Below are 22,941 nucleotides of genomic sequence, written 5' to 3' on the forward strand. Positions count from 1 at the left end.
GGCAGTATAGAAATCAAATAACATAGAAACGTGCATCAACAACACAATTCATCATATTATAGCAATTTAACCTAAAACCTTCTAACCCTAATACCAAAACACCACAATCATCAAAAATCAGAATTATACATATTATTAGTGAAAGGAATCCCACCCTTACCTTAGATTAGTTTTCTGAATTCCAACAGCCGCGTTCTTCGTCCAATTAAGGTTCTCTCTGACTTCTCTGCTTTCTCTCCTCTTTTCTCAGTTGTACGCGTTATGTTTTTCTTTCCCACTTACTGATTTTATTCTTTCCCTAATTGCTCTTATCACCACAATCCTACTCTTTCCCTTAATAATTAATTATTTCTACTAATAATAATATTTCTCCCCCACTTAGAAAAATACCTATTTAATAACTATTAACATATATTTCACCAATATAACATATATTAATAATATTTCACATAATATTCTAATAAATCAATTCAAATAACAATTATTAAAAGTGGGCGTTACATTACAACTCACAACCATTTACATAATACTATTAACTACAATTTTGAACATTAGTAACAACAATTTTTTGATGTTCAAATATACACACATCCATTAATCATCCAAATTATGTTTAAAAATATTCATAACTTCAAGTGTTCAAATTATACTCCTTCACACGTATGAAGAATGTATTTCATACTCCTTCACACGTTTAACCAATTTGATTGATTGTGTGTGCAAAATTATTTTGGACCGTTAACCCACCATCATTAAACCCAATATTTAAACCGTACTAACCATCCAATATGTTGCGAAAGTTTAATCATTTCAACAATTAAATTTCTCCTCTAAATTTGCATTAATTAAACTTTTCATAGAAAAATTAATCCTGAAATTCATATTTTAATTTTTCAAAAAGGGAGTTGAATCATATGGTGATTAACTTTGCCATTTGTCTAAGCTAAAGAAACATGAATTCAAATTCACCTAACCATGAGTTTCTCATAGTTTCAAATTTTGACTAAGCAATAACCACAGAAGCGGTAGCGGTAAATAACGAGTTAGTTATAATTCACAAAATTCCAATTCTACCCTCCTTCTCGCGCCTAATTCGTTTTCCCTCACTCTCTCACATTCACTCACCATCTTTCTCTCTCTCCTCTCTCTCACACATCAAATCTTCTCCCGATCGAACGTGAATCGACGCTTGAATCTTCCCAACAAAGGTATCATTTTCAACCATTTTCTTCTCACTGTGTTTAATTTCTCTTTCATTGCATGAAATGCGCGCATTTTTCTTATGCGGCGAAAGCTTCTTTGCTGCGTTGATCATGAAAATTCTCAAAATGCGAGTGTCGATTTGATCTGTTGAAGCTTCTGTGAGGTGATTTTGTGATTTCGAACTATGTTGAAGAATTTTTCAGGTGTTTTATCAGATGGCACATTTTTATTTATTTTTTATTTGTTCAGAATTTGAATAAATACATGCATCAATGTAATGTTATTCTTTTACTGTAATTTTGATTTATTTATTTATTTATTTATTTATTTATTTATTTATTTATTTATGGTTAATGTAGTTAGAGCCTGTTTGTTACATGACACTTCTGATAGAAGGCATATAAGGCATATATGTGTCAGTGTTATGTCATGTGTCGGTGCTTCATAGGTTACAACTTACTTTGTAAAAAAAAATCATAATATTTTTTTTTTTAAATAGTCACTTTTGAAAGTTTTCATAAGTTTGTTACATTCATGGATTCTTACAAAATAATCTAAAAAGTTGTTACAAATGAGAAACTTTTTTGAGTAGCTTATCTCAAAAATCATTTTCTATAATAGATTAATTTTAAAAAAGTTATTTTCATTTTGGTGAACAAACACAAAATAACTTCTGTTTTTTTTTTTTTTTTTTTTTTTTTATAAAAATTAATCTCTAAATTATTGAGCATCAAAATAAGTTTTTATTTTAATAATCCGTAACAAACGGTCCCGATAATTGTACTTTATTTTTGATAAAATCCGGATAGTTGTACTTGTACAACTCGTAATTCTTTTGAAAATGTTAATATATTCTAGTCTCTTGATATTGGTAATTTCTTTAGTTTTTGAAGTTGTGGATAAATTATTAATTTTATTGTTACATGTAGGTGGATTGAGGATTTTACTATGAATGAATATCTGTTTACTTTCTTGGAAATTGTATAATGGAAGAAGAGGAAAAACCAAAAGAGGTAAAAATATCTGGTGATGCATTGGATGATAAAGAAGTGATAGATAGCGTTGGAGGACAATTAGATGAGAGTCATCAGAAGGAAAAGGTAAATGATGGTAGTGGCATTGAGGATGAACAGGCTGATAAAATCGAGTCGGGAAAAACAGTAACGGACGGCAACCGGTTTGACCAAGTATCGTTGAAAGATCAAGAGAAGAACAATGAGAATGTGGAGTCAATCCACTCTCTTGGTTCAGATAATGTACAGGACTCCATTGGTGGAAATGAAGAGAAATTTCAGATTTCATCTGGGATGTACTCACCAGAGGGTAGTACTTCGCCAGTTCCCGCAATGCAGCATGATCATATTTCATACAGCCCTGGGTCAGGGGGACATTTTGGTGTTGGTTTTGGTTCAACTGGTTATTCTCCACAAACACCTAAGCAAAAAAATGCTATGCCAAATACGTCGGCGGAATTGCTGCATTTAGTTGATTCTGCAATCATGGGGAAACCCGAAGGTATGGAGAAACTGAAGAATATTGCAAGCGGTGTAGAAATTCTTGGGAGTGGTGAAGAAATGGAGAGCGTGTCTTTCTTAATCGTAGACTCGCTTCTTGCAACAATGGGTGGTGTTGAATGTTTTTCAGAGGATGGTGATAATAATCCTCCTAGTGTAATGCTAAACTCCCGTGCAGCGATTGTAGCAGGTGAACTTATTCCTTGGCTACCTTATGTAGGTGATTCCGATGCTGTCATGTCACCAAGGACACGAATGGTAAGGGGACTACTTGCCATATTACGAGCTTGTACAAGAAACAGGGCAATGTGCTCAACGGCTGGTCTGTTAAGTGTACTGTTAAGAACAGCAGACAAAATTTTTACCGTGGATGTTGGCTTAAATGGGCAAATTAGGTGGGATGGAACTCCTTTGTGCCGATGCATACAATACTTAGCTGGGCATTCTCTTAGTGTTAGTGATCTTCGTAAATGGTTTCAAGTCATTACAAGAACACTTACCACAATTTGGGCTCCGCGCTTAATGCTTTCTATGGAGAAGGCAATAAATGAAAAGGAGTCAATGGGGCCTGCTTGCACTTTTGAGCTTGATGGTGAAAGTTCAGGTTTGCTTGGTCCAGGTGAGAGTCGCTGGCCATTTACAGACGGATATGCATTTGCAACTTGGGTCTACATTGAATCATTTGTTGATGCATTAAGTACAGCTACAGTTGCTGCTGCAATTGCTGCAGCTGCATCAGCCAAGTCAGGTAAGGCATCTGCTGTGTCAGCTGCTGCAGCAGCTAGTGCACTTGCTGGTGAAGGGACAGAACACATGCCACGGTTATTCAGTTTTTTATCTTCTGATAATCTGGGTATAGAGGCTTATTTTCACGCTCAATTTTTGGTTGTTGAAATTGGTAGTGGAAAGGGTAAGAGATCTGCGTTGCATTTTACTTATGCATTCAAACCACAGTGTTGGTACTTCATTGGTCTTGAGCATATAGGCAACCATGGAGCTATGGGGAAAGCAGAAAATGAAGTTAGGTTATATGTAGATGGATCTCTATATGAAAGTCGTCCTTTTGAGTTCCCTAAAATTTCCAAACCCCTTTCATTTTGCTGCATAGGAACTAACCCTCCTCCCACTATGGCTGGTTTGCAACGCCGTCGTCGTCAGTGCCCTTTGTTTGCTGAGATGGGCCCTGTTTATATATTCAAGGAACCAATTGGTCAAGAAAGGATGGGGCGCTTGGCTTCTAGAGGAGGGGATATAGTGCCTTCTTTTGGCAATGCAGCTGGGCAACCATGGCTTGCATCAAATGCCCAAATGCAGAACAAGGCAGAGGAAAGTGCTTTATTAGATGCAGAAATTGGAGGTTTCATACACCTACTCTATCATCCTAGTTTGCTTAGTGGTCGTTTCTGTCCAGATGCTTCACCTTCTGGTGCCGCAGGTCAGATAATTTATGGGCATTGATTTTATAAATATAGATAAATTTTTATGCTACTGATTTGTCTATGTTAATTTTGTATAATAATCTTCCAAAGGTTTTGTTTGTAGATTTATGTGATGCTACTAGAACTTCTTTTTAAAACTGAGTTGTAATGTAGTCATCTAGTGCTTATGGTATCAAATGTTTCATGTAGCCTACCTCACCTAATGAGGAAAGGCTTGATTGATTTTTGTTGTTGGGTTGGAACGTTTTTAAGTTCCTCAAGGGCTGTCCTTTGGATACTTTCCGGTGCAATTCATCTTTTCTGTTCTGTGTATTCCAACTTTCTTGTTAATTTTAACAATATATAACTCAACAAGTATTCAGGTTTTGAGAATCATGTATGGAGTTAAGACTTGGAATTTAGTTAGTTGTGCATGCATTGAAGAGCGTGTTGAATCTATGGTAGTATAAAAATGGGTAGTTAACGTTTCTAATAAAATAGTTTCTTTATGGATGGCTGTATAACTTCATCTTTATGCAGAGAACAATGGCTTTGAAAATGGAAAATGTTTGTAATGAATATTAACTGAATTGACGATTAAGTAGAAGCTAGGTTGTCAAATTCTTTCTAGGTAAACTCGTGAAGCAAAGGTAAACTCGATTTATATACATTGCCATATATTCTCATATAATACCATGGAAACAATACTAATTAAGCATTTCAACACAATTATAAAGCAAATTATTAAATCACCACAATTTCTATAATTAAATTGAAACAAATACAAAACCCGTGCAACAGATTGAAATAGAGTTAGGAAAACTCAAGAATGAGATGCTTTATTTACAGTCTGTGAAATGTGAATACAAGTAGGAGGTAATAGTAGGAACCTTGCTCTGTAATGGCAAATTTTGAAAATGGGGAGGCTTACCCAAAGCAACACTGAATTACAAGATCTATAACACCATCATTAGATTGTGCAACCTTTATCCCTAAGAAATATTGAAGGTTGCCAATATCTTTTTGTGAAAAAGGTGACCATGATCAGCCAGCAATACCATGATGGTCACTCTCTGCAACGACAATATTGTCAACATACACAAGCAAGTAAATATAACATGTGGCTGAATGGTGACAGCAAACGAGTGTGATAGTTTCACATTAAATCGTACCAAATTGCTGAACAAAACTGCTAAATCTACTAAACCATGGTCTAGGAGACTGTTTAAGGTGATATAGAGATTTTCATAGATTACATACTAGCTCTAAAGACCCCCCTATGAGCAAAAAGTATGTTAGGTTGCTCCATATAAACTTCTTCACCAAGATCACTATTGAAGAAAGCATTATTAATACCAAGTCGGTGAAGAGGCCAGTGGCAAATAACAACCATCGACGAGAACAAGCGAACAAATACCATTGATACCAGGGAAAAAGTGTCTCCATAATCCAAGCCAAATACCTGGAAATCATCTTTAGCTACTAGCCTTGCCTTAAGTAGATCAACATGACCATCAGGACCAACTTTAATTTTAAATCCTTTGACATCCAGGAACTGACTTCCCTATAGGAAGGGGAACAAGGTTCTAAGTCCTATGTCTTTGAAGTGCACACATTCCTTCTACCATAGTCTGTCTCCACCCGGGATGATAAGAGCTTCAGCAGCAGTCTTAGGAATAGACACAAATGACAAGGAAGAAAAATAAGAAAATGCATAGGTGACAGATCGTGATAATAACTCAAATCGTGATAATGATTCGAATTTTAAGGTGAGGAATTTCACTCACTTTAAACTCTTTTAAAACCTTATCTGTTTTCAATGCGAGACTTGACTTTTTCCAATACTCTTAATATTCCAAATTCAAACTGATTCCATGACCAATGTTGGTTCTCTTCATTTCTTGTCAATGTTTAATTACAACACCACTAATTATTTGTTGGATCACAGATGACCTGATCTTGGAAAATATTTACGTGCGAAATATGACAGTATTTAAGCTACAACCTCAAGTTTGTTAAAATGATTACTTTATATTTACCACCAGACCACAATTAAATTTCTTTTATGCATCACGGTTTAAAAATATGTTACATTATTGTCCATTCACGTTATGATTCCTTTATTATGTTTCAGGAATGCTTCGACGTCCTGCTGAGGTTCTTGGGCCAGTCCATGTTGCTACACGAATGCGACCTGTGGATGCTTTGTGGGCTGTGGCTTATGGTGGCCCATTGTCTTTGCTTCCCTTAGCAATAAGTAATATACAAGAGGATACTCTTGAACCACATCAAGGGAATTTTTCTGTGTCAGTGGCGACTACATCTCTCGCTGCTCCAATATTTCGAATTATATCCACAGCTATTCAATATCCGAAGAACAGTGAGGAGTTGGGTCGTTGTAGAGGGCCTGAAGTTATTTCTAAGGTTCTAAATTATCTTCTCCAAACTCTATCTTCACTTGGAATTGGAAGAGATGATGGTGTAGGTGATGAAGAACTTGTTGCAGCAGTTGTCTTACTTTGTCAATCTCAGAAAATCAACCACATGCTGAAAGTGCAGCTCTTCACCACGCTGCTGCTTGATATAAAATTTTGGAGTTTATGTAGTTATGGAATACAAAAGAAGCTTCTATCATCACTTGCTGACATGGTTTTCACCGAGTCTGCAGTGATGCGAGATGCCAATGCCATTCAGATGCTTCTTGATGGCTGCAGAAGATGTTACTGGACTGTTCCTGAAAAGGATTCAGGAAATACCGTTCCCCTAACTGGAGGAAGAAGACCAGTGGGCGAAGTCAATGCTTTGGTTGACGAGCTCTTGGTGGTGATTGAACTTCTAATAGTAGCAGCATCTCCTTCACTGGTCTCCGATGATGTCCGATGTTTACTTCGGTTCATGGTTGACTGTCCACAACCTGGTCAGGTATGCAGTAAGATAGGATGCTTATATTCTCTCTGTGTGTGTGTGGCATCCAAAAGTAATTCTCAGGAAGGATGCTATCATAAAGTACATAGATACACACAATTCTTAAGGACATGTTTTTAATAATAGAATATTCATGTATAATGCTTCTGTGGTTCTTATGTGGCCTCAAATTGCTTGGTAACTTTTTGCTTTATGTCATCAATTTGAATTTTCACATTAGGAAAGGTTATTATTTATTAATCCAGAATATTTTATTTACAAATAAAAGACACATCCTGCTTCTCTCTGATGTCCAGTTAGTTGTTTTTGTAGAAAATTCCTTGTGTTGTGAGGTTATTCGGAGGCTACAGGCTCTGATTGTTCATTTCTTGTTTACATTGGGAGTCATCTTTTATTTCCTGTTTTCTTGTGTTTAAGGATTGCATATACTTTTATTCAACATACTCCCTTCTTTTCTTTTTAATTGTGCATTTTGTACAAGAATTTTGTTTCTATTTATTATCTTTTTTGAAGTTCAATGCAACAACAGCTATTCTTTTGTCTATAATAATCCAAGTGTTATTGCATAGAGAGAAATAAGTGGAATAAAATAATTCTCATGTTTAGTGGTTTATTTCAAAATTAGAAAAATATAAGATGAACATAGAGTGCTTTTTATCCATTTTTTAGAAACACTATCACTTATCTATTATCTAAAGACAGTTTTACTCATTATTTACTACGTTTTCTAGATTTCTAGGGTATTGCATCTCTTCTACAGGTTGGTTGTTCAGCCAAATACATCTAGAGTTGACACATTTGTAGAAGCATTCCTAGCATGTGGTGGGATAGAAACTCTTCTTGTTCTTCTCCAAAGGGAGGCTAAAGCCGGAGAAATTGCTGTCCAGGAATCAGTTTCAAAATTTCCTGGACTTCAACAGAATGAAACTGATGTTAGCTGTGAGTCCGTACAAACATTCCAGGATGATGAAAGGTCAGATGTGAAAAGTGAATCCATTTTACAAGACAATGATCAAGGTTCTGAATCCTTTGATAGTGGCAGCAACCTTGATCCTGGTTCTCCTGATGTGAATATGGAACGAATGACTTCTGCCTCTGAAATTCATGTTAAGAATTTGGGAGGCATTACTCTTTCCATCAGTGCTGACAGTGCTAGAAAAAATGTTTATAATGTTGATAAAAGTGATGGCATAGTTGTTGGGATCATACGTCTCTTAGGGGCTTTAGTAGTTTCTGGGCATTTGAAGTTTGGCTCTCATGCTGTTCCTGATACAACAAGCAACCTTTTGGGCGTTGGATTGCAAGATGGAGGTCGTACAATGTTCGATGATAAGGTTTCTCTTCTTCTTTTTTCCTTACAGAAGGCTTTCCAAGCTGCACCCAACAGGCTAATGACTAACAATACTTATACGGCTTTATTGGTTGCTTCGGTATGATTAGTTCCATCTGTTAATCCTATTCTATACTCCATATCAATAGAAACACATATAAGTGACAGTTATTTGCATTTTAGGCTTTGTTTGCGAGTTTGGAGGGGAAGGAAAGGAAAGGCTTTGAGGGGAGTAAAATATGAAGAAAAATAGAGAAATCTTACAAATTTTTTAAAAGAGTAGTTTTTTAGAGAATAATAAATTAATGCATATGATTACATTATTTTTAATTTTGAAAATATTATAACAACATAAATTAAATTTAAAGAATTCTTATTAACCCTCCAAAACCCCCCAAAACCCTCCTCCAATACAGTTTTTTAGTTCCTCCAAATGAGGAGGGTTTTGTATAATGAAGAAAAGTTAACCCCTCAAAGCCCTCCTCTCCCATTTTCCTCTATTTCTTCCACTTGCTCATTCCTTTTTTCCCAAGCCTTCCCCTCCCTTCCCCTCCAAACTCGCAAACAAAGCCTTAATGTGAAAATGGAAACTGATTTTGTTTATCTATATTATTTGATGAAACTGCTATATGCTAATGTCATTGCATGCCCGTGATTTATTTGTTTTAAGTTATTGTTTTTGGCCATTAAAAGCTAGTAGGTGTTTGTTATTTTTTATCATTACATCAAATTTCATGATTTTTCTTTTGTTTTAGATAAATGCTTCTTCAACAGAGAAATGGCTGAACTTCGATGATTCAGGTCATCGCTTTGAGCATTCACAACTTTTATTGGTGCTTTTGCGTTCCCTTCCATTTGCACCAAGGCCTCTGCAGAGTAGAGCATTACAGGTATTAGCTTAACAAATCTCATTTCCACCAATATATTAGTATCTTCAGTGTCTTGTTTTTGCACTTGCTTGATTTATGCATTGGTTTTTCAGTTCAATTTTTTTCAAATAAAAGAAAAGTATCTCATAATATCTTGATTGTATCTTTTAGATCCATTTGGAGTTTCTTAGATTGTCAAATCCTACATGATAAAATAAAGGGGTAAAATATGTTTATCCTTGTAAAATCAAAAAACATGTTGATTTTATCCCCTATAAGAAGCTTATACATTTTAGTCCCTAAAAATGCAAAGGTTTAGTGCTATAAGCTATCCTGTTCTTTATGTTTGTTTAGTTGTCTCAATTTTCAATATATATTTTATTCTTTTATCAAATAAAGAAATTAACTTATTATGGTATCATATCACAAGTTTCATACTTTACACTCTTCATTTCCTTCTAGTCTCATAAGAGATGTCTTGACTATTGAAAGTCTTGGCCTTAAGCACTTGTAGTTTTAGAGTCAAGGGATGTAGTGCATGCTTGTCCCACTACCATATAGAATGTCTCTTTATGGAATTTATTAAGATTAATTAAGACATCCAGTTATCGATATGTTTTCTGTTGGAAAGCTTGTTTTATGGCCCCATAGTTTTAAGCTCCCCGTTTGTGTATGATTTCAGGATCTTCTATTTTTGACTTGCAGTCATCCAGAAAACAAAGGCAGACTAGCAAATATGGAAGAATGGCCAGAGTGGATTCTTGAGATTATGATTTCAAACTATGAGGTAATAATTTAAACATCTCAATTCTTCTTGATCTCTCCATTCTTTACTTTCTTTTATTTCTGTTAATAAATACTCCCTTCGTCTCACAATAATTGTCTCTTTACCCATTTTTCTTTTTCTCAAAATAATTGTCACTTTAGAATACCAATGCAGCATTTATTATTTTTTTCCATTATTATACCCTTATTTATTAAATTTCATCCAACTTAACTACTCCACTAACTACAATTAATAAGGATGTTTTAGTAAATGACACTAATTTTACCATCAAAATCAACACAATTAATCATTTCCTTAATAATCGTGCATAAACCTTAAACGACTATTATTTAGAGACGGAGGGAGTAGTATCAATATAGGAGTATGTAAATGAAGTATACAAAATGTAAGTTTAGAAAAGACAAAGATTTTTTGTGAATACATGTTAACGTTTTATGTAAATTTATTATTTTATGGTGTAATATTGTAGCTATTTTATTATGCAAACTTCAACTACGCTACTTATAATATTTGCTTTGATAGTTGGGTCCAAGCAAACCATCTGACTCGACAAGCCTTGGAGACATAGAGGACCTCTTACATAACTTTCTAATTGTCATGCTAGAGAATTCAATGCGCCAAAAGGATGGATGGAAGGTTGATATTATTTTTTTTTTGAATTAACTTCCCTAATTTAGGTTATGCACTTTCATGATGTTTTGTCTTCAACCTATTCATGCAATAGTTTTTACTTTTGAATGAAAAATATTAGATGAAAGTTTAATTTGACATTAATATTTCAAATGATTTATTACTGCACTTGAGGAGATTTAAAAGAACCTTATTTATGTATGTGTGTGTGTGTGTGTGTATATATATATATATATATATATAGGGTTATGATAGAAGACACCTTTTATGAAGGTGTCTTTTATCAAGTTACTCTATGAGCATTTGCGAAAAGACACCAACTTACTTTTAGGAAGGTGTCTTTTATCAAAGTTATAACTAAAAAGTGAAAATCACACCTTAAGGTTTGATAAAAGACACCACCAAAGGGTGGCTTGTAACATAACTCATATATATATATATATATATATATATATATATATATATATATATATATATATAAAGTTATTCGATATAAAAATACCATATAGGGGGGAGCGTTGCCAGATCTTGGACAACTGTATGGGGAATAATATAGATCTTGACCCAATAACAGATCTAGGACTGACTCAGGTATCATCGTTGAATTTGGATTTAAGGTCTAACTCAGCTCTACAAAACCAGCTAGTAAGATGAGGAATGCCTAAATTTTATAAGCATTACTTGGGCCATATCTCTAGCTGATGTAAGAATCTCAAGATATATGATTTGTAATCATTTGAATTAACTGAATTAGAAATAAAACTCAGACCCCCATGTACTTCCATACTTAGGATTGATGTACGAGACCCAGTCCAGTTATATCACTTTCCAATTGATGGCTTTATAGAGTTTAGCAGCCACAATAAGTAAAACGTTTCTGACTACCCACATTTTAGATTTGGAGCTATTTCTGTGGACCTAGGTATATCCACTGTAAGATAATCATATTTTGCTTTACCATCCTGTACCAATTTGACACTTCGGAACTATTATGTCCAATATTTACTAGTGTGATGCTGATAACTGACAGGAAGAGAGTTGGGAGGATCGCTCGTGGCCATGGGTAAAGCACATTTATTAGAGACTTAAAAGCATTTTTTTAGCCCTTACATTTAACAAAAATAGTGTTTTTAGTCATTAATTAGGGACTAAAAAAAGCACATTTTTGTAAGGACTAAAAATTAATGAATTTAAATAGGGTGACTGTAAAACAGTCATCTCAAGAGATAGTTAGTATAATGTTTGGCTACTTAGTAATAAACATTATACTAGGGGACCAATGGAGGCAGCACGAGTGCTTGAAATAATCTGGCAGTTTTGGATAGTTTTTGGGAAAGGGAGGTTAGGAAATAATTTGGTACTCGGAGAGACGAAGCTCTCTAATTCTTGGAAGGTAGAGACCAAGCTCTCAAACATCATGGTGGGCAATTGCTGTCACTGTTTTCCTTTATCTTTCAATTATCTTTCTGTCAAACGTGTGAATGTAATAAATTGTGTTTATACCTTAATTTTCTCAATCATAGATACCAGTTTCCATCAACTGGTAATCCCAGAAAAATTGATGGGTTTGACAAGGATAATATCATGCACTGAGTTTCTTGAGCGTGGTTTTGAGAGATTTCTTGCCATGTGATAGATTCTGGAGCAGAATATGGAAGACGATGCAGGAGTGCTTGGAAAGGCAAAGATAGTTGCAAGCCTTGGCTGAAACAGCGCATGGAATTTCTGTGCGCACAAAGGATTCAGTTAGGAACCTTATTGGTTTTTGGGAAGAGAAAGGAATGTCTCTTCTCTGAGGAGCCTTTGCTCTGGAATTACAGAGGGATAATCTTCTGTAATATTTTCTTTTCAATCAGTAATACTATTTCCTTTGTTTCTCTTTAATTCGGGTTCCTATCAATTGGTCCGACCTACCAGATTCGAGAGAGGAAACCAGTGTTATCAGAGATGGATGAAATATGGACTTTGAAGAAGCAACTATCACAATTTACTGGGACAGATCCTGCTGGATGGATCACAAGGGCTGAAATGTTCTTTGCAGATAATGGAATTCGCTCGTGATAAGTTGCAGTGGGTTTTCATGAGTATGGATGATGAAGAAGTATTGTAGTGGTTTTATTCTTGGTGCCAAGAGAACCCAGATGCTAACTGGAAGTCATTTTCTATGGCTATGATTAGAGAATTTGGAGCGCAGATGGAGCACTCAACAAATAAACAAATGCTGTAAAATCGAAATCAAGAATCAGAACCGAAACTGTGGAAGATGACAGAAAAACACAATGAACCGGTCTTAAAGAAGACCATCCACGATGGAGAAGGAAGGTACATCAACGAAATTTCACCTTCGTCGGAAAAGATCATTGATGCAGAAATGGAGAAGAACAAAGAGGTAACGAAGAAAAATCACGAAGAAAGGAGCGGGGGTCGGGGAAGTGTAATGAAGCGATAAGTGTTGGAAAAAAAGAAAAGAACCAGTCACAAGGCAGTGAGAAAAGCAGACCAAGTTGGCAGGGTCGAACCTCAACTGCTGCCGGAACAACAATTTTTTTTACATGATGCCAAAAAAGTCAGATTCATCACAAAAAATCTTCCACCATACAAAAGACATGCACCACAAGTTGGACTCTAAAATGTTTTCCAGATTTTTTGTGCATTGACAATGGCAACTACTGGAACTTCTCAATCAAAAGCACTTCATCAATTTCGGCATCAAATTCTAAGGAGGTTTGGCGTTGTCCTGATTAGTGCCTTTTCGGTTATTATAGAAACTATTGATTTTCTGATTACAGTTCTGGAAAAGATACAAAAGGCCACGTATGCATGTCATTGCTTGGAAGAATAAACTAGTACCGAAGAATCAGTTTCTTTATCTCAGCCTTGAGGACAAGACTGTTTTTCTAGCAGTCGGTAATGTTAGGTATCGGGTGGTATTGATAGGGTAATTGCTGATGCAGTTAGTTATTTTAATATACAGTTATTTAGGAGCAGTTAGGCAGTTTATGCAGTTATTTGTGTTGATTAGGAGTAGTTACATTCAGTTTATGTCCTACTATTATAAATAAGGCCATTTGGCCACAACTGTAGGAAAGGATTCAGAAATATTCAGTTAGGAACCTTATTGGCTTTTGGGCAGAGAAAGAAATGTCTCTTCTCTGAGGAGCCTTTGCTCTGGGATTATATAGGGATAATCTGCTGTAATATTTTCTTTTCAATCAGTAATAGTATTTCCTTTGTTTCTCTTTAATTCGGGTTCCTATCAATGGCCAAACTCTCTAATTCTTGGAAGAGAGAGACCAAGACTCTCAAATTTCTTGGATAGGAAATCTTTATCTTTTTTTCTATTTCTATCAAGATTGTGAGTGGTGTGTGTCTTAATACTGTACCACAACTTCATCTATTTAAGAACCTTTATCCAGAGGGTAAAGAAGTATTAAAATGTTTTTATTCATTATTTTCCGAATGATTTATACCAGTTTCTATCGTATTCATGCCTATATATGAATTTAGCAAAATATCAATTTTAAAAATGTATCTCATGTTTTCAATGTCATCATACAATTGTAGTATTTGGACATGGAATTTCTATATGGAGCAACAATTCACTGCTAAAACGTTGTTTAATATTTTGGTCACCGTGTAATATTTGTATGCTGAAAGTTCAATTGTATTAGCAGCTTGCCTATTTATTATTTGATTTAGTTTAGTTCATATTTGTTTGATTGCATGATTTCTGGTTTTATCAGCTTCGTTCATTTTTTTTTTTTTGTATTGCTTAATTTATGTAGGATATTGAAGCAACAATTCATTGTGCAGAATGGCTTTCAATTGTTGGTGGATCTAGCACAGGAGAACAACGAATTAGGTAAATTTGTAAATCTGTTTTGAACCTTTATACCTTTTCCTTATCCCTTTCTACTACTATGCACCAAGCCATGAATCATGGTATTACATTCCTTCTCTTACTTGGTAGAGGTTGGCATTGTTTCCGAAACTATACATTAAATTATTTCATACTATGAGAACATTCTCATAAGGCCGTCAGAAGCTTTGATAATGATTAGATTTCTATGAATTTAGTTGGGTTGAATAGTTTTGTGAAGCTCTGTGTTTGTCCTAGTTCATAGTTTCAAGTGAAGCATATATTAGATTTTCTCAAAGGACATACATTGCATATTGGTGATATTTGATGCGGGTTGTAAAGTTATACATTTGATATTAGGTTTCACTAAATTTAGATCAGGTGCTGTTAAGTTATAAAATTGGATAAAAGTCTCAGACATTCGATGAGGAAATATGAAAAGCAGTAGGGATCAATGTTCTTCTTTTATATACAGGGAATCCATAGCGGAACATTTATTCATGTCTGTGGCAGGCTTGAATAAATGACATCAAGTGATATATATTAAAATGAACACGTGGTACTTTAAATAAGGTTACTCAATGCAATTATTTTGCTTGCATGCACCACATTATTCTCTTGTGCTTTCCCTCAACCAATTATTTTCTCTCAAAATAATTTCTATGATCCTATCCTGGTTTTAAGAAAAGGGTTATGAAGAATTTTGGGGAAGACTTCTAATTTTTTTATACTGCCGTAATATTCCCTTGTCCTGATAAAATATTTCATGTGACATATTTAACTTTTTGTCATTATGATTTATATAATCATTCTTCCTTGGTTGATGTCTTGAAGACGTGAAGAATCGTTACCTATATTTAAGAGAAGACTCTTAGGTGGTTTGATGGACTTTGCAGCCAGAGAATTACAAGCCCAGGTGCATATTATTTTCTATTATTATTGATAATTCTGTCCTTTTTGTCTACTGATGTACTTTTTCCCTAAAGTAAATTATGGTTATCAGCATATCCTTTCATTTTAGAAAACAAAATCTCTCCACCTTAAAAATAAAAAAATCAAGGAAGATAATATTTTAGTAAATATAAATCAAATATTCTAATAATTATGCTGTATCTCAACATTATGTTCAAGAGTAAATACAAATGAAATTATTTATATTTCTCATTGTTTGTTGTAAAGAGTGGAATTAAAATGACATTAATGTCTACATTCATATTTTCTTTACTGCAGACCCAAGTTATTGCTGTGGCAGCTGCTGGTGTTGCAGCTGAGGGTTTGTCTCCAGACGATGCTAAGGCAGAGGCAGAGAATGCTGCTCACCTGTCCGTGGCTTTAGTAGAAAATGCTATTGTGATACTTATGCTTGTTGAGGATCATTTACGGTTACAGAGCAAACAATCCTCTTCTTCGCGTGTTACAGATGCCTCTCCTTCTCCTCTTTCTATCTTTTATCCAATCAATAGTAACTCCAGATCAGTAATCGGACAATCAACAGAAGTTACGACTGATCGTACACCGTCATCTAGAAATTCTGGAGGAATCTCTATCGATGTGAGCATATAGTAAATTTAAGAGTATCATACATAAATGCTTATGTCATAAACAGAATAATTTGCTCATGCTTTTCCCACACTCCTACAAAACTCATGGAATTGCATACCATCCTATTCTTTATATGCGTTTTCTAAATAAAAAACACTAATATGTTGCATATATGACTCAAAAATTGTCTTTTACAATGCTTTATCTTGTTTCTCCTTAAATCTACAACTCTTTGGCATGCCCTTTGGATTTAAGTAGTATCTTTTTGCATCTTTTTCTCTTCTTTTTGCCTTCTTTTAGTTTATTTGCATTGTTGTCAGTATAACTTTATTATCCCCTATGACTCTCTTTCTCTCTCCATAGTTTTTTTTATGTTTATTTTTACATCGGTCAAATTTATTCTGTAAAATATTTTAGGTCCTTTCTTCAATGGCTGATGCAAATGGTGAGATCTCTACTTCAGTTATAGAAAAGCTTGCTGCAGCTGCTGCTGCTGAGCCATATGAATCTGTTTCTTGTGCTTTTGTATCATATGGATCCTGCGCTAAGGATTTAGCTCTTGGGTGGAAATATAGGAGTCGTTTGTGGTACGGTGTTGGTCTTCCTTCAAATACAGCATCGTTTGGTGGTGGTGGGAGTGGATGGGATGTTTGGAAGTCTACTTTGGAGAAAGATGCCAGTGGCATCTGGATTGAGCTTCCTTTGGTGAGGAAGTCTGTGGCAATGCTCCAATCATTGTTGTTAGATGATTCTGGGCTTGGTGGGGGTCTTGGTATAGGTAGAGGGTCAGGCACCGGAATGGGTGGAATGACTGCATTATACCAGTTATTAGACAGTGATCAACCATTCTTGTGCATGCTTCGGATGATTCTTCTATCAATTAGGGAAGAGGATGGTAAGGAAGAAAATATGCTGATCAGGACTAATATTGAGCATGCGGTATCTGAAGGAGAGAAACCATACTCGGCACTTCTGTGGAGGTAAAGTAACCTCCGTGATCTGACTTACATCAAGCTAATTTTTTCCCTTGATTGATAAATTACCCTTGGAATAGATTTGATCTTTACTTCAAAGTTGGAAAATTCCATACAGTAACAGCTACATTGACATTTGCTCATTTTTCTGTAGGTCAGTTAGTATATGTTAAATGTAACTTTTTACTTACTAATGTAACTAAAAAAAAAAGAGTTTGAAACTATTATAGTTTTTATATTCGGCCTAAATCATCCTTACACACCGAGCTTGTACGGTGATGATTACCCCACCTATAAACACACTTTCATGCCCTATCTCATCCAATGTGCGACTCTTAACACAACCCCCTAATGGCCAAGATTGAACATCTGAATGAACATCTGAAGTGTGACCTTACAGCGGTGAACTGATAGCAGGTGGCCCAATGGATCTCAGATAGGTCATGATACCATATTATACCTTTTAAATTTGGCCTAAAATCATCCTTACAAAACCAGCTTGTAAGGTGAGGGTTACACCCACTTATAACCACATTTTCAGGCCTTATCTCCTCCAATGTGGGCTCTTAACAAAACCATAAATACATCAAATTTTAGGAAGATTTACATATAAAATTGACACATTAAATTCACTAACCACTTTTCTTAATATATGTGAGAAAAGTAAGCGGTGCTTATAAAAAGGGACAGAGGGAGTATTAATTCAAAATCCTACTATTCTGACTGTCCATTTTGTCTTTATCTTTGCTCACCTAAACCTGATATATTATTGGTGTCTTATTTGTTTGTTGTTTTCGACAGTGTTCTTGCACCTGTTCTGAACATGCCAGTTTCTGATTCTAAGAGACAACGAGTCTTGGTAGCATCTTGTGTGCTGTATTCCGAAGTTAGTCTTTTCATCTTCTAAAACTTCCACTTTTGCTCGACGTGCTATCCATAGCATTTGCCATTTATCTTTCTTTTGTGCACAACCATCGTAATTACTGTACTACAATATATGGCCAGGTATACCATGCTGTTAGCATAGACCAAAAGCCTCTACGTAAAGATTACCTTGAGGCTATTTTACCACCATTTGCTGCTGTCTTAAGAAAGTGGCGACCCCTTTTGGCTGGAATTCATGAACTTGCAACAGCTGATGGTTTCAATCCTCTTAATGTGGATGATAATGTACTGGCAGCTGACACCCAGCCAGTTGAGGTATTTTAATGTGCATGTGCTTTTCCATGTTTAAAAACTGAAATCGATATATGTGCATGTATTATACATGCATAATGGCATGTGGCCTATATGCGTTTGTGCATTTATTGTTCTCATTCTTGCCATATTAAAATGTGATGGAATTCATCTACTACTAGTTTGGTTTTCTCTCTATGTTGTTACTTTCATGTTTTTGCAAAACTTTCTGCTACCAATTGTGAGTACTGGGATTTTCACTGAATGCTAACTAATGAAATCAGAATGCTTATGGTTTTTTTTGCTTGTCACTGCAACAATACAGGCTGCTCTTGCTATGATATCTCCTGCATGGGCTGCTGCTTTTGCATCTCCACCTGCTTCAATGGCATTGGCTATGATTGCAGCTGGTACTTCTGGTGGTGAAAGTCATGCACCTTCTTCAACAAATGTCCAGCTTAGGCGTGATACTTCATTAATAGAACGCAAACATGCTAGGCTTCATACATTTTCAAGCTTTCAAAAACCTTCAGAAGTTCCCAAGCAAACACCACCCCTACCAAATAACAAAGCTGCGACAAAAGCAGCTGCTTTTGCAGCTGCTCGTGATCGGCAGCGATTTTCACGGATTGGTTCTGGAAGAGGCCTTAGTGCTGTTGCAATGGCTACATCTGCACAGCGAAGGAATGAAAGTGATATGGAGCGAGTTAAGAGGTGGAATATTACTGAAGCAATGGAAGTTGCATGGACAGAGTGTTTGCAGCCAGTTAGTACACAGTCGGTATATGAGAAAGATTTTAATGCACTGTCTTATAAATTTATTGCTGTTCTTGTTGCCAGTTTCGCCTCAGCAAGGAATATACAACGGTCTGAGGTTTGTTAACTAATTGATACTTTGGTTTTTGGATTATATTGAGATACTGTTTGTTGTTAAGTATTTCTTTGTTGCCAGGTTGACAGGCGTGCTCGTGAAGATTCAATAACACGGCATCGAATCAGTACTGGAATTCGTGCATGGTGCAAACTTATTCACCAGTTAATTGAGATGAGAAGTCTTTTTGGGCCTTTTGCAGATAATTTATACAGCCCGCTCCGTGTATGCTCTGATACAATCTTCCTAAGCTTTTACCAAACTTGCATTCTTTGTAGCTTCTATACTCTTTATTTTCATAATTTTGCTTTTATTAGTATATAATATTAAACTATAGGAAGATGTGTATCGATTTCTGTTTGGTGTATACAAAATCCTGAAATTCATAAACAGGATGAGTTTTCTATTTTGGCATTTATTTATGGGGCTTTTAGTTTTGCAAAAAATTGACTTCTTTTTTGAGCTGATGCTCTGATTTTTCTGTTTCTGTTTTCTTTTCCTTCACGTGCTATTTTTGAAGGAGGTTTTATCTGCCCAACAAATGCTCTCTGATATTAAAATCTTATTTAGATAATTGTTTTATTGAATGATGTTACCATGATGATTACTTTATAATGTTCAGGTTTTCTGGAAGCTAGACTTTATGGAAAGTTCTTCACGAATGAGAAGATATATGAAGAGGAATTACCAAGGATCTGATCATTTAGGTTGTGCAGCTAACTATGAGGATTATTCAGGGGATAAGAATTATCAGAGGACCCCAGTTTTGTCTGTAGAAGCAATCTCAATAGCGACTATTAATAAAGAGAAAAAAAAGTTGGAAACTGAGAATATGGATGCTAAGGTCAATAATATTGCAGAGAATCAGCCTAGATTATCTGATGCTGCTGAAGAAACTGTAGAAATGTCTTTAGAATCCAATGCTACTCAACTTCAAAGTCATAAAGGTGTTGTTCAGAATTCTTCAGCCTTTGCACCTGGGAGTATTCCGAGTGAGCCTGATGAAAAAATTGTTCTTGAGCTACCATCATCAATGGTCCAGCCACTTCGGGTTTTACAAGGAACCTTCCAAGTAAGTTGATGATCAAATTTAAAGTAAATTTGAAACAGTCTTGATGATATTTCTTATATATAACAGACTTTAGTCCTTTAAATGATAAATTTAAAGTAAATTGCATGAAAAATATCAAACATTTTAGTCCTTTAAATGTTTGAGGGACTAAACAGACTTGAATATTGGCTTATAGACCTCTCTTTTTTGTATGGAACATTGCATAATAATGCCCCAAAGTTAAACAGAACACCAATGTAGCAAGGCTGCCCAATATCACAATAAATCCATCAGATTATCCCATATCAAGTGTTGTGTCGTAGGTGGCTTTAGAAAATGAGATTTACACTAAAACCAAATGGACAAACTGTGGTATAACTTGCACATTGTCACATATTTTGTTGTCTGTTAGAACTCTACACAAACCAAATGAGTAAATAGGCATTTTATTCGTTGAAATTGCAAGGGCTGGTCAATTTAGTCCCTCAAATTTGTGAAATAGCAATTTAGTCCTTTAAATTGAAAAATATCAAACATTTTCGTCATTTTTTAAATTTTGTCCCACAATTTTAAAGGTTCTATGCTTATTTTGATGCAGCAAAAGACAATTCAAGTCTATGTATATTTAAGCCTATAAAAATGGCCTTATTCAACCTACAATCCTGTAAAATATCATAAGTAAACTTCCAACAGACATGGGTAAAACAATCAAATTAATTTTTTGTTTGGTAAATTCTCTAGATAATGATATAAGAGTTCTGGTTATTCTTTCTTCTTCTACTCATGATTTGTGTAGTTTTTGGTTGCTTCCTAGAACCAAAATACATGGAAATTTGATGGAGGTCCTTAAAGTTGAGTTACAGATTTTCTAGGATTTTCATCGTGAAAAATATGCATAAATTTTTTGAAATTGGTTGCTTGCTTAAGCATTGCAATTGCATTACAGTGAATCACTATTGTCTAATTGTAGGTAACCAGTAGGAGGATAAATTTTATAGTTGATAACAATGAGACCAGCACTACTGTGGAAGGTTTGAATTTCGATTCTGCAGTTGGGAACCAAAGAAAGGATCGTAGCTGGTTGATGTCATCACTTCATCAAGTTTATAGCCGGAGGTGAGTTCATCTGGTTAGCTGTTAATGATTTATTCATCTTCTATACTTCTAATATTTGGATTATAAAAATAAAAAAAACAAAAAAATTGTTCAAATTTTATTTTTATTTATGTGTGTGTGTGTAAAGAAAGGGCAGGAGGAAGAGAGAGGAAGAATCAAATTACACCGGTGTAACACTTGGACTTGGGTAGTGTTACACTGCTCAATACTTTTAACCGAATATATTTATTGCTAAACTGTTGTTGGATTGAAAGTTTATATTATATAGATCATCTCTATAGAGTAAATTTAAAATGTCATTGAGGCTTGTTAAGATTTATGTCTTGAGCTTTGTTTATGCTTTTATTGAGGGGTAACCTTGGCGCAACTGGTAAAGTTGTTGTCATGTGACTGAAAGGTCACGGGTTCAAGTCCTAGAAATAGTCGCTTGTGTAAAAACAGGGTAAGGTTGCGTACAATACACCGAATGGTGGGACCCCTTCCCGGACCCTGCGTATGCGGGAGCTTTGGTGCACCGGGTTGCCCTTTTTTTTTGTTTTTTGGTTTATGCTTTTATTAAGAAGATTTACGTCTTAAGGTTTGTTAGAGAATCTAAGAAAATGTCCTTCAAAAAAGAATCTAAGAAAATGTCTTATAATAGTCTTGATATTATATTAGAGTATCTTAAGTTATTTCATAGGATCAGTTTATAATCTTAGATTATCTTATATTATCTCTTAGTATTAGATTTTATATCACTTATTATTATTATTATTATTATTATTATTATTATTATTTCTTGATCTAGGATTTAATCAATGTATCCCTATAAGATTTTATATTACTGTTATTTATACCTGTTTTGCTGTTCTGGGAATCCTAACAATTTCCTTCTCTAGAAGTTGCTTCTGTGAATATGCTTAGTTTTGTTAGGTTTTCTGCTTGATAGTTTCTGTTATTGTGCTTATAGAGATGCTATTTGTTACGAACCATTTATGTCATGTAATGTAAGAAATAACAAGTGTAAGGCCATAAAAGGCTCAACATGCACTAAATCCCCTATTCGGAGGAAAACAAGGATAAAATTAATGTAATCAACCAATCACATTCTTTGTGGATTTTCTTTGTTATATTTCATAAAAACAAGCATTTTCCTTGTGCCTATTGTCCATACAAAGTGTATATTTGGAAAAATTAAAATGTTTTCTGTTGTTTGCTAGTAATTGGTTCCTGTTACAGATATCTTCTTAGAAGAAGTGCACTTGAGCTATTTATGGTGGACCGTATGAACTTCTTCTTTGACTTTGGGGTATTACTTTTAAATTTTGCTACTTTATTTTTAGTTTTGAGAAATACATTTTTCTTGGATTTGAAATTGTAAAATTCTAATTATTTGACCGATGGTTGTTAAGTTTTGCATACATAAATTCTAATACTTATTTCCTATACCAAAACTTCCTCTTCAGAGTAGTGCGGGGCGGAGAAATGCATATCGAGCAATTGTTCATGCGCGACCTCCTCACTTAAACAATATATATTTAGCAACACAGGTATCATCTTTTCAGCAAATTTTAAATTTTTCTTCATTTGCACATAAGATAACGATAATTTATTTTTTTAGAAGCCTGAACAACTTTTAAAAAGAACTCAGCTTATGGAGCGCTGGGCTAGGTGGGAGGTAAGAAGTGTGTCTTAAC

The 22,941-nt window shown here is 34.9% G+C and overlaps 1 protein-coding gene across 4 annotated transcripts in view; it reads left to right on the top strand.

Moving 5' to 3' along the window:
* The first annotated feature begins 1,069 nt into the window (after positions 1–1,069).
* Positions 1,070–22,941, top strand: part of LOC146898086 (BEACH domain-containing protein C2-like) — a 32,590-nt gene continuing 10,718 nt past the window's right edge. For 3 of the 4 annotated variants that reach the window (XR_015021332.1, XM_085732131.1, XM_085732129.1), the window contains exons 1-20: positions 1,070–1,208; positions 2,133–4,152; positions 6,270–7,057; positions 7,792–8,490; positions 9,146–9,280; positions 9,942–10,046; positions 10,569–10,682; positions 14,462–14,538; positions 15,370–15,451; positions 15,766–16,086; positions 16,495–17,057; positions 17,853–17,937; positions 18,057–18,251; positions 18,553–19,101; positions 19,180–19,323; positions 19,721–20,170; positions 21,120–21,265; positions 22,484–22,553; positions 22,711–22,794; positions 22,866–22,922. Coding sequence is in view for 3 of the 4 variants with exons in the window: in XM_085732131.1 (XP_085588257.1) it covers positions 2,190–4,152; positions 6,270–7,057; positions 7,792–8,490; positions 9,146–9,280; positions 9,942–10,046; positions 10,569–10,682; positions 14,462–14,538; positions 15,370–15,451; positions 15,766–16,086; positions 16,495–17,057; positions 17,853–17,937; positions 18,057–18,251; positions 18,553–19,101; positions 19,180–19,323; positions 19,721–20,170; positions 21,120–21,265; positions 22,484–22,553; positions 22,711–22,794; positions 22,866–22,922 (6,627 nt within the window). In the remaining variant the exon portion in view is untranslated. The remainder of the gene's footprint in view (positions 1,209–2,132; positions 4,153–6,269; positions 7,058–7,791; positions 8,491–9,145; positions 9,281–9,941; positions 10,047–10,568; positions 10,683–14,461; positions 14,539–15,369; positions 15,452–15,765; positions 16,087–16,494; positions 17,058–17,852; positions 17,938–18,056; positions 18,252–18,552; positions 19,102–19,179; positions 19,324–19,720; positions 20,171–21,119; positions 21,266–22,483; positions 22,554–22,710; positions 22,795–22,865; positions 22,923–22,941) is intronic. The other variant, XM_085732130.1, reaches the window with a different exon arrangement.

This window comes from Medicago sativa, chromosome 8 (genome assembly GCF_051527215.1).
Source record: "Medicago sativa cultivar Bolivia chromosome 8, Bolivia_mono, whole genome shotgun sequence".
In the NCBI taxonomy this organism is placed as follows: domain Eukaryota; kingdom Viridiplantae; phylum Streptophyta; class Magnoliopsida; order Fabales; family Fabaceae; genus Medicago; species Medicago sativa.